The following is an 11,883-nucleotide window of genomic DNA, read 5'->3' as shown; positions in this document are numbered from 1 at the left end:
CACACACACACACACACATATATACGATAGATAGATAGATAGATAGATAGATAGATAGATAGATAGATAGATAGATAGATAGATAGATAGACAGATATATGTATTTATCTTGGGAATCTTAACTTTTACTTTATGCAGAGCTTTAAATTATAAATAATGAGTGGGAAAAAAGATTTCAAGACCAAACAAGAGTGAGAAAAATACAAAATGTAAAATAAATAATTTTGATTACATTAAATTAAAAAGGTTTTATATAAACAAAACCAAAGCAACCAAAATTAAAAGGGAAACAACAAATTGGGGGAAAAAATCTTTATAACAAAAACCTCTGACAAAGGTCTAATTACTCAAATATATAAGGAGTTAAATCAATTGTACAAAAAAATCAAGCCATTCCCCAATTGATAAATGGGCAAGGGACATGAATAGGCAATTCTCAGATAAAGAAATCAAAACTATCAATAAGCACATGAGAAAGTGTTCTAAATCTCTTATAATTAGAGAAATGCAAGTCAAAACAACTCTGAGGTACCACCTCACACCAAGCAGATTGGCTAACATGATAGCAAAGTAAAGTAATAAATGTTGGAGGGGATGTGCCAAAATTAGGGACATTAATGCATTGCTGGTGGAGTTGTGAATTGATCCAACCATTCTGGAGGGAAATTTGGAACTATGCCCAAAGGGCTTTAAAAGACTGCCTGCCCTTTGATCTAACTGTACCACTATGAAGTTTGTACCCCAAAGAGATAATAGGGAAAAAGACTTGTACAAAAATATTTATAGCTGCACTCTTTGGGGATGGCAAAAAATTGGAAAACAAAGGGATGTCATTCAATTGGGGAATGGCTAAACAAATTGTGGTATCCGTTGGTGATAGAATACTATTGTGCTCAAAGGAATAATAAACTAGAGGAATTCTATGGGAACTGGAAAGACTTTCAGAAATTGATGCAAGACCAGACTGTAAAGGTATATTTATGATTTACAAATATCTCAAATATTTCTGAAAAGGCATCTACTAACCTTCAGAACTACCATCAGAAAAACTGTCAATGAGGGAATCTGTGTAAGGTTCAGCAGGGCCAATCAATTCAGAACCATCATGAATTTCTCCACCCTGAAATGAAAACATGATATATTCCAGGTCAATCAGTTAAATGTAAAGTGGTAAATTACTAAGAAATGAATGATGGCTGCCACAGAAAAAAGTACTTTAGACTACAGAATAAATTTCTTTTTTAAATACAATATATATTTCATAACAATATATCTTAATTTATGGAAATTATTATTTTAGAATTAACAAATATATGAGTAGAAATGGGAAAGGAAAATCTAATATAACATGTATTTAAGCAGGAAATCAAGTTTGTTGAAAAAAATTTACCATAATAAATATCTGGGAGTTCAATTCTAATCAGTTAAGAACAAACTAATAAACTGGTGGTGGTAGTGAATTTCTCAAATAATTCTACAAAGCAATTTGAGATTATGCTAAAACAAATAACAAGAATGTCCATATCTTTTGACCCAGGGACCCAATTCAGCTGTTATATTTAACAAAATATTTATAGCAGCATTTTTTGTTGTAGGAACTGGAAATTAAGTAGATGCCCATCAAATGAGGAATAAATTGCTATACATAAACATCTCATAAAATAATTATAACAATGAATATGGATACAGAAAAGGATGCAGTTATACAAAATAACCCAAAAAGTCTTAGTGATTGTTTTAAACTACTAGAACTATTTAAGCTATTAAAGAAAAAAACTGTTCTTAGACTTTTTGTTAATTGGGAAAAAAACCCTAAAAGCTATGTGATTATGATGGCCAAGCTTAGCCTGAAGAACAATTGAGGAAATGCACCTTCCCCTCCTTTGTACAGTTAGGGAACTATAGGTGTAGGACAATGAATAGTCAGATTTAATTTTTTAATTTTAATTTTGCTGAAAGGATTTTTTTCCCTCCTAATTCTTTGTTATAGGAGATGGCTCCAGGAGGGAATATATTTGAAAATCATGGTGATATAAAAGATATCAATAAAATTTTAAATAATAAATTTAACTTACTCATATTCATAAAATATCAACTTAGAAGCATTCTTTCCTTTTAGTCAGTCAATAAACATTTATTAAACACCTATTGGGTGTCAGGCACTGTGCTAAATAATACAAAAGAGGCAAAAGATAATCCCTACTTTCAAAAAGGTCAAAGTCTAATGGGGAGACAACAAGCAAACAAACATGTACAAATGAGCTATCTATAAGTTAAATAGTAAATAATTAACAGAAGGAAAAAGGTTGGGAATGACTTACTATAAAAGACAGGATTTTACTTGAAGGAAGACAAGGAAGGCAAGAGATGGAGGAGACGAAGAATATGGGACCTCCCACAGCAAGAGAAAAATGCCCAGAGCTGATATATAGAATTTCTTGTTAAAGAAATAGAGAAAAGGCCAGTGTCACTGAATCCAAGAGTAGGTACCAAGGTATAAGACCAGAAAAGGGCCTAAGATAAAGGGTTTTGAACACTGAATAGAAGATTTTGTATTCTGTACTGACTAAATGGCTGAAATAAAATAAAAATTACAACACTACCTAAATTAATTTACTTATTCAGCATCATGCCAAAGTATCAAAAATCATCCAAAGGATTAATTTGTAGGGCTAGAACAATAACAAAATTAATCTGTAAGAAAAAAAGGTCAAGAATCTCAGAGGAAATAATGGAGGGAAAAAAGTAGGAAATACCCAGTGGTACCAAATATAAAAGCTACAACAAAGAATTAATCATCAAAACCATTTGGTAGCAATTTTTAAAAATTAGAAAAGTTCATCAGTGCAACAGATTATATACAGAAAATAGAGAAATAAAAATGGAGTAATATATGATTCAATAAACCTCAAAACTCCAAACTAATGGAGTAAGGGCTCTTTATTCAGTATTATAGGCCAAGACATTGGTGGAATTGAGGAAGCATGAATTAATCTTTCACGTTCCCACAAAAACAATTAGGACCACTCTGAACAAGGACGCAGTTGTTTAGATTTGGAGCAGTTCGTGGTTAGCTTTGCTCTCAAATAAAATGATATGAGACTTAGTTGTAGGTCTTCTGGAAAATTTTTAGGATTGCAGGGGGAAGCTCATGAAACCCAAGGGAACTTCATTGTCAGTTGCATTTAAACCCATTGCCAGAGACTTTTTATCATCCTGAAATGCTTTGGAACTGCTTATACCATGGGAGATTGTTATATGGTTTTAGAAAAAGCATCTTTATGTAGTTTGGGTATATAATTATAACTGAATACTATTGTGCTATAGGAAATGATGAACAAGTCATTTTGGAAAAATCTAGAAAGACTTATATGAACTGATAGAAAGTGAAATAAGCAGAAACAGGAGAACAATGCAGACAGGAGACGATCATAGAAGATGACAAAATTGATGCTTGTAAAATTAAAAGGGAAAACATCTTAATAACAAAGTAATGAACTCAAAATGTAGAATGAGACATACATTTTCAGACACAGCCAACATGGGGATTTATTTTATTTAACGATGGAAGAAAAATGGGAACCAAAATTATTTTGCAACATCCTGATGTAGAAATACCAAAGCCAACTGGTGGCCTAATGGTGGAAAGTAAAAAGAAATAAAATAAAACAAAACTATGTAAAGCAGATAAGTCTTAACTACTGTTGTAACAACAATTTGTTTTCCTGAGATAAGAGACTCATGGCAACTCTGTCTAATTGGTTACCTTAACCCTGAAGTTTTGTTTAGGACTTCTTTTATGATTTTAAAAGGATTTGGTCAATTCCCTTTGTCTTCTGCCTTGAACAGGGAATTTTTTCATTCTAACAAAACCCGTCAGGGCATAGCAAATATTCCTCCAAAAGCTCCTCTTTTTTTCTCCTAAATTATTCTTCCCTTCTCTACCCCTCCCTCATCCGTGAAAGGTATTACTAATTATCTGTCCTAAGTTGCTGGAAAATGTTGCTGATTAGCAGTGTACCCTAAGTGAGCCTGAAAAGTCAGAAAAACAAAATCTATCTGTAAGAAGCAGAAACTATTCTTGGTAGTCTTCTTTAGCTGGCTAAAATATTTCTTTACTCTTAGTTTGGCCGCCAATCTTTGACCCATTGTCCCTGAACTCCTTACTGAAGGGCATGTCTGTCCTAAGAGGTACCATTCCTAACAAAGGCTTTGTTTTGATTTGGGGAGGAGGGGTTAGGGAGGTCGGGGGAGGGGGTTAGAGGGAGGTTGTGATTTGTTGCTCCAGAGAGCAAAGGAATAGAGATAGAACTTTTCTTTTCAAAGATGGTCACTGAGGCATTTTCTTAAGGGAGAGAAAAAATAATTTTTTAAAAAGGTAAAAAATAAGATCAGAAAAGGACAGCTTTGAAAACTACATGTAAATCTTATTAGATAAGTAAAAAGGAAAGGAAATGGTACATAATAGGGACTATCAGTTTCATTAATAATCTATAAACATGCAAATGTCCATTCTATTTAGTGTTTTCTAAGCTCAGAATAAAAACGAACATAAAATTAGAAGGGTTTGAATTTTGTTTCTTTGATAAAGGTCTGATATCCCAAATATATAGAGAACTAATTTAAATACACAAGATCCATTCACTCAGATAAATGGCCAACGGATGCAACCAGGCAGTTCTCAAAAGAAATGAAAGCTAGAAGTAATATGAAAAAAATGTTAGAGAATAAGATTTATGCAATAAAAAGAGAATAGAAGAATAAGAATAAGAGAATAAAAGAAATGAATAAAAGAATAGGAGAAATGCAAACTAAAACAACTCTGAGATTCTACTTCACTACCTATAAGACAGGCAAAGATAAACCAAAAGGAAAACAACAATTGTTGGAGGGGCTTTGGGAAGGTCAGCCATTGAAGAAAGTAAATTAGAACTATTCCCTAAAAGACACCAAATACTGCACATCCTTTGACCCAGTGATATTACTATTACATTTAAATCCCAAAAGAGATCAAAAACAAAGGGAAAGAACCTCAAGTACAAAAATATTTATTGTAGACCATCAACTAGGGAATGGCTGAACAAATTATGATACATGAATGTAATGGAATATTACTGTGCCATGAGAAATTATGAAAGGTATGAATTCAGAGAAATGTGAAAATACTTACATGAATGAGCCCAAAGTAAATGAAGCAGATGCAGGAGTATACAATGACTACAATAATGCATAGAGAAACAATTTTCAAAGACTTAAGACCTGAGTGCAATAGCCAATCATTACTCCAGAGGACTAATGATGAAGCAAACTAACCAATATGGACTTGATATACAGAATGAGACATGTTTTCTGTTGTGATAAGTATGTAAATTCGTTTTCCTTCAATATGTTTGTTTGAATCAATGGAAGTTTTCATTTGTTTTTTAAATTCAGGAGAATGGGACTACTTGGGAAGGTACATAATAATGTTGGTGTTTGTCAGCTATAGAATAACAAAAAAGAAAAATTATTTAAAAAAAAAGAAAAAATTTCTGAAGACAAAAATGTTCCCTATAGGTGTTACTCACCTATCCTAAATTGCTGGAGAATGGTGCTGATTGGTTGTGTGTTCTCTAAGTAGGTCTGAAATGTTATAAAATCAACTTATAGATATAATACAAAGGAAAATTTAAATACTAATAATATATTTTATAGAAATTCAATAAAATGATATTAAAATACATAGAAAAAGGGAATGTAAGTCCCATGAGGGCAGGGACTACTTTTGCCTTCCTTTGTATCCCCATTGCTTAGTTTAGCACTATATCTAGCACATAATAAACATTTGTTGATTAGTTGACTCCCTTTTCCCAATCATAAGTCTCTATACTGCTTTACATTTTGAGGAGTGCTGAAACATAGGTTAACTGTCTTTATTTTTTCCACTTTGTTAGCTGGGTCTTTGGGGAACTAAACTGGAATATTTTTTGTTCATTTAGCAAGCAGTAATTTAGATAATATGGCTTTGATGCCTATGTGAACTAGATTTAAAAGATCTCAGCTTACATCTAAGAATATCTTATACAATAGTCAATGCAGGGGGCAGCTGAGTGGCTCAGTGGATTGAGAGCCAGGCCCAAAGATGGGAGGTCCTGGGTTCAAATCTGGTCTCAGATACTTCCTAGCTGTGTGACCCTGGGCAAGTCACTTGACCCCCATTGCCTAGTTCTTACCACTCTTCTGCCTTAGAATCAATATGTAATATTGATTCTAAGACAGAAGGTAAGGGTTTAAAAAAAATAGTCAATGTACCTCCAAGTCCAAACCATTTTTAAATTATAACTCAAACATTAGAGCCGAGAGAGATAAAAGTCATCTATTACAACTCCTTCATTTTTTACAGATGAGGAAACAGATGCTCAGGGAGGTAAAACAATTTGTCCAAAGCTACATGTGACCACTAGTAAATGGTAAAGTCAGTATCTGAACTAAGAACTGCCTCCAAGTCCAGTGCTCTATTCACTGGGCCATCCTGCCTTAGAAACCATAATTCTGAGGAATTGTTACAGTGGTACATATAAACTAAGAAGTCACAAGTTCAAATCCCACTTTTGTCTGTGTGATCCCAAGTTATTTTACTCTAAGTCTCAATTATTTCATTTGTGAAATAAGAGAGTTGGACTAATTAACCTCTAAAGTTCACTCCAGTTCTAAATCTGTGATCTTCCAAACTGGATTTCATATGGAGGATTACTACAGCGACCTAACTGGCTGCCCTGGCTTCAGTCTCTCCACTCCCTAATGTATCCTACATACTCTGCCATATTACTCTTCTAAAAGCACCATTTCCCTCACTTTATTCTCCTGCTCCAAAACTTCAGTAATTTCACCTCCTATCTCCTCTTTTCATCTCATCTCAGAAGAGATATCCCTAACTTTCTGCTAAAACCATTCCCCTTATTTATACACCTGATCCTATTCCCTCTCACCTTTTCTTTTTTTTAAATTTTATTTAGAATATTTTCCATGGGTTACATGATTCATGATCTTTCCCACCCCTCTTCCCTCCCTTCTCCCAGAGCTGACAAGCAATTCCACTGGGTTATTCATGTAACATTGTTCAAAACTTATTTCCATGTTATTCGTATCTACAATAGAGTGATCTTTTAACATAAATACCTTAATCATATCCCTATCGAACTACATGATCAATCATATGTTTTTCTTCTATGTTTCTTCTCCCACAGATCTTTCTCTGGATGTGGATAGTGTTCTTTCTCTTAAATTCCTCTGGATTGTCCTAAGTCATTGCATTGCTGCTAGTAGAAAAGTCTATTACATCCGATTGTGCCATAATGTATCAGTCCTTTGTGTATAATGTTTTCCTGGTTTTGCTCCTTTCACTCTGCATCAATTCCTGGAGGTCTTTCCAGTTCACATAGAAATCCTCCAGTTCCTTATTCCTTTCAGCACAACAGTACTCCATCACCATCAGATACCACAATTTGTTCAGCCATTCCCCATTCAATGGATACCCCCTTGTTTTCCAATTTTTTTGCCACTACAAAGAGTGCAGCTTTAAATATTTTTATACAAGTCTTTTTCCTTATTATTTCTTTGGGGTACAAACCCAGCAGTAGTATGGCTAGATCAAAGAGTAGGCATTTTTTTTAAAAGTCCTTTAAACATAGTTCCAAATTGCCCTCCAGAATGGTTGGACCAATTCACAACTCCCCCAGTAGTGTATTAGTGTCCCAATTTTACCACATCCCCTCCAACACTTATCACTTTCCTTTTCTGCCATATTGGCCAGTCTCATAGGTATAAGGTAGTACCTCAGAGTTGTTTTAATTTGCATTTCTCTAATCAGGAGGGATTTAGAACACTTTTTTCATGTACTTATTGATAGTTTTGATTTCTTTGTGTGAAAACTGCCTATTCATGTCCCTTGACCATTTGTCGATTGGAGAACCTCTCACCTTTTCAAAGACCTTGTTTCAGCAATTATGACCTCTCTTATCACTTCTACTTCATTCATCACACCTATGGCAAATAAATCCTCAACTAGTCTTATCATCCAAAGATAAATAACCTTCAGTTACTATATTACATATCAAGTCAAAGTTCTAATTATTCTGTCAGATATTCAAGGTCCTCCACAATCTAGTCATCCTACTTTTCAAAATCTATGATACTCTCCTTATCAAATTCTATGCCTCAGTCAATTTAGATGATTTGCCTTTATTCATGCTTTTTCCTATGTCTCTCTTTTCCATGACAATTCTATTTAATTTCAATCCAATCATTTAAAGTCCAGTTTAAATGCCATTTTCTCAATGAAGCTTCATTTGACTCCACTAAGAGAGGATTATCTTATTCCCTTTGGAAAGACATTTAATAACCCATGGGCAATTCTCTTGTCCATCTATCATCTATAATTCTGTATTTAAGAGGCCACATATGTGGCTGCCACATATGAAAGCAGTACCTACTCAAAATTTTGTCAATGAACAGTCTGAAAAAATACATTTTTACTCCATAATGATCAAGATGTCTACTGTGGGTCTCTTCCAATCCAGGACAAAGCCTCAGAAAATCAGCTTATGGAGCTCTATATACGTGGTATTTTTTGAGCATGCGTCATCTCTTACCATCTTGAGATGAGACTCAGTAACTGTTAAAGAGAATGCATTTGGCTCCTATTTTACCTTGGTATCTGAGGCCTTATCCTGGACTGCAAGAAAGCTACAGCAGGGGGATAGCTGGGTAGCTCAGTGGATTGAGAGCCAGGCCTAGAAATGGGAGGTCCTGGGTTCAAATCTGGCCTCAGACACTTCCCAGCTCTGTGACTCTGGGCAAGTCAATTAACCCCCATTGCCTAGCCCAGGGGTCGGCAACGTATGGCTCTCGAACCATATCTGGCTCTTTTGAGGGCCAGATATGGCTCTTTCTGCAGGAGCCATAAAGTCAATTTTTTTTTTCAGGTGCTGTTACAGGAGCGCATACTGTGAGCACTGTACAGCTCTCACGAAATTACATTTTAAAAAATGTGGTGTTTATGGCTCTCACGGCCAAAAAGGTTGCCAACCCCTGGCCTAGCCTTTACCACTCTTCTCCCTTGGAACCAATACACAGGATTGATTCTAAGGCACAATTTAAGGGTTTAAAAAAAAAGAAAGAAAGAAAAGGAAAGGAAAGAAAAGAAAAGAAAGCTACAGCAGGCCTCATGATCATTTCAGAGGCCAAAGGCATTTTTGAGTGGTTAAGCTCCTAACAACACAATAATCCCTATTCTCTTTTGCTCTCTTTTTCTATTGTGCCTCCAAAAAAACCTACACTATCAGTAAGAAACTCAATTTTATCCTAGATTTCTTCTTCTCATATTCATTCCATTTCCCTAAATTCAAAGAAAGATGGCTCTCTTCAGAAAACATTTACATCTCTGGCCATACTCTCCATGAATGAGTGTTCCATCTCAAAAGGCACCCCCAACCCATAAAAAAATTTATGGGTCCAAGAGATTGATTAGGTATTTTCCTGGCTGCCAGATGATTTCTAAAGTCTTATTTGAGGTTCACTCCACCTACATAACCCCTTAGGTCTCATCATCACTTAAAAGTATCAACTCGGAAATTCACCTCTTTGATCATAATTCTCTGTTCTTCTAGGTCTACCTCTGCCTCAGTCTTCCTAAACCTATACAGGCATTGTCTTCTTCATCATTTAACCTCCAGTCCATTCCAACCTCCCCAAGCTTATTCCTGGCTTCACTTTTTTTCTTTTTGTCTTTACTCGATAGTCAACCAGTTCAATAAGTCACTGTTTTCTACCCATAACTCCTTGTTTCTTTGTCCTAGAGATGTTAATACCTTTTAGAAGTAGAAAAATAGATGAAAGAGGAAGAAAGGCAGATTTTGGCTTAAAGTTAGAAAAAACTTACTAACAATTAGTGCTATCCTAAAGTGATTTGGGTTTCCTTTATAGATAAAGTGTTCATCCTCACTGGTGCTCTTTAAACAGAATAACCACTTATTTGCAATTCTAAAAAAGAATATTCTAAATGAGTTACATGAATTGGATGTCCTCTAAGGTCTCTTCCAATTCTGAATTTTGAACTAAAATCTGTATAAATTAATAATGGTCAAGGTGAAAGTTTATTTGGTTGTTTTTTTTTTAATAATCTAAATATAACAAGAGCTTACAGTATCCTTTAAAACAGAGATCCTTAACCTTTTCTGTTTCATAGGCCTATCTGTTAGTCTGATGAATCTATGGGGACACTTTTTTAGAATATTTTTAAATGCATAAATTACATAGGATTACAAAGAACACCAATTATCTAGAAATACAGCTGTCAAAATATTTGTATCTAAAACAAATTCACAGACTCCAGGTTAAGAGGCCCTGCTTTAAAATATCATTTTATCTAGTTATTGAAAGATCATAGAGAAATTACTTTTCTTTTAATTATAATGATCAGAACCAGTAAAACAGCAAGTTCATTTTCCAAGTATATCATTGATAGCTATTAAACTATGGAAAGAAAATGGATCTGCACAAGTGGGTTGCTTTTTACATCAGGTAGGAAACATTAGCCACCAACTATAATCATCTCATCCACAATTCTAATCAATATTAACTGCCACAAGAAGACCAGAGTCCAGAAAGCACCTGAGTCAACAAATATTTAACTTCCTTGCTAAAAAGAGATGGCTTTCAAAAGCAATGCTGGAATAGAATCTAAATTTGTTAAGCCTTAAGAAAAAGAGTAATAGGATAATTATGAGCCGTATGAACTCAAAAAGTAAAGAGAAACAAAAGAAAAGAAAACCAGCTTAAAGAAAGTTTGGCAAGATTCTCAAATAATCAAAATCATCCAAAGAGCATTTAAAGATGAAAACAGAAGGAAAATAAATAGAAAAATAGGAAAAATATTTGTAAAAATTATTGTAACAAATTGTTTTCTCCATCAAGGACTGTGAAATAACTATCCTTAAACCTTAACATCAAGTTCAGAATAAGAAAGAAATGTCATAATAAAGAACAAAATCAGGGGAAAGAGTTACTTGGGGGTAAGTATATATAGAAGAGATCCTCTTTGGAAGTAGGACAATTATAAAGATTTTAACTGATAACCAAGATGTCTGGAAATGGGAATGATACCAAAAGTATGGGAAAAAACTCAAGCCTTATTAAATTCCAAACAAAATGTGCTGAAAGAACATCAATATTACTAACCTGTGTGTGTACTCTTTCTTCTATACAAAATCTTAATGAAAGTCATCAATACATAAGAGTATATATTAGTAATGTGATATTGGAAATTTGGGGATCCTTGAACTAATTTTGAGGTCCCTGATCTAAACTTCCTGTGGACATTTAGGGCTCCTTGAAACTACATTTCCCTTGTTTCCTTGCTACATAATCACATAGGCAGGAAGCGTAATAACGTAGAGAGAAGGATAAAGACTGAGAACTGGTTTGATACTGCCTTTTTTCTGCCTTTGGAGTGGAGCCAGGATGGGAGGAGGAAGTAATGGGTGAACTGGAAAGACCTCCAGGAATTGATGCAGAGCGAAAGGAGCAGAGCCAGAAGAACATTGTACACAGAGACTGATATACTGTGGTAAAATCGAATGTAATGAGCTTCTGTACCAACAGCAATGCAATGACCCAGGACAGCTCTGAGGGATTTATGGTAAAGAACACTACCCACATTCAGAGGAAGGACTGCAGGAGAGGAAACATAGAAGAAAAACAACTGCTTGAACGCATGGGTTGGGGTGGACATGATTGGGGATGTAGACTCGAAACTACCACACCAATCCAACTATCAACAATTTGGAAATAGGTCTTGATCAATGACACATGATAAAACCAGTGGAAATGTGCGTCGGCATGGGG

General features: G+C 34.7%; 1 protein-coding gene across 1 annotated transcript in view; it reads right to left on the bottom strand.

Moving 5' to 3' along the window:
• RPS6KC1 (ribosomal protein S6 kinase C1) overlaps nucleotides 1-11,883 on the bottom strand; it is a 203,602-nt gene that overhangs the window by 135,263 nt on the left and 56,456 nt on the right. The window contains exons 5-6 of the mRNA XM_044674955.1: nucleotides 5,171-5,217; nucleotides 1,027-1,120 (exon numbers count right to left, since the gene is read on the bottom strand). Coding sequence (XP_044530890.1) covers nucleotides 1,027-1,120; nucleotides 5,171-5,217 — 141 coding nt within the window. The remainder of the gene's footprint in view (nucleotides 1-1,026; nucleotides 1,121-5,170; nucleotides 5,218-11,883) is intronic.

The sequence above is a fragment of the Gracilinanus agilis genome, chromosome 4 (assembly GCF_016433145.1).
Source record: "Gracilinanus agilis isolate LMUSP501 chromosome 4, AgileGrace, whole genome shotgun sequence".
NCBI lineage: Eukaryota > Metazoa > Chordata > Mammalia > Didelphimorphia > Didelphidae > Gracilinanus > Gracilinanus agilis.
This window is presented reverse-complemented; position numbering and strand designations above follow the sequence as displayed.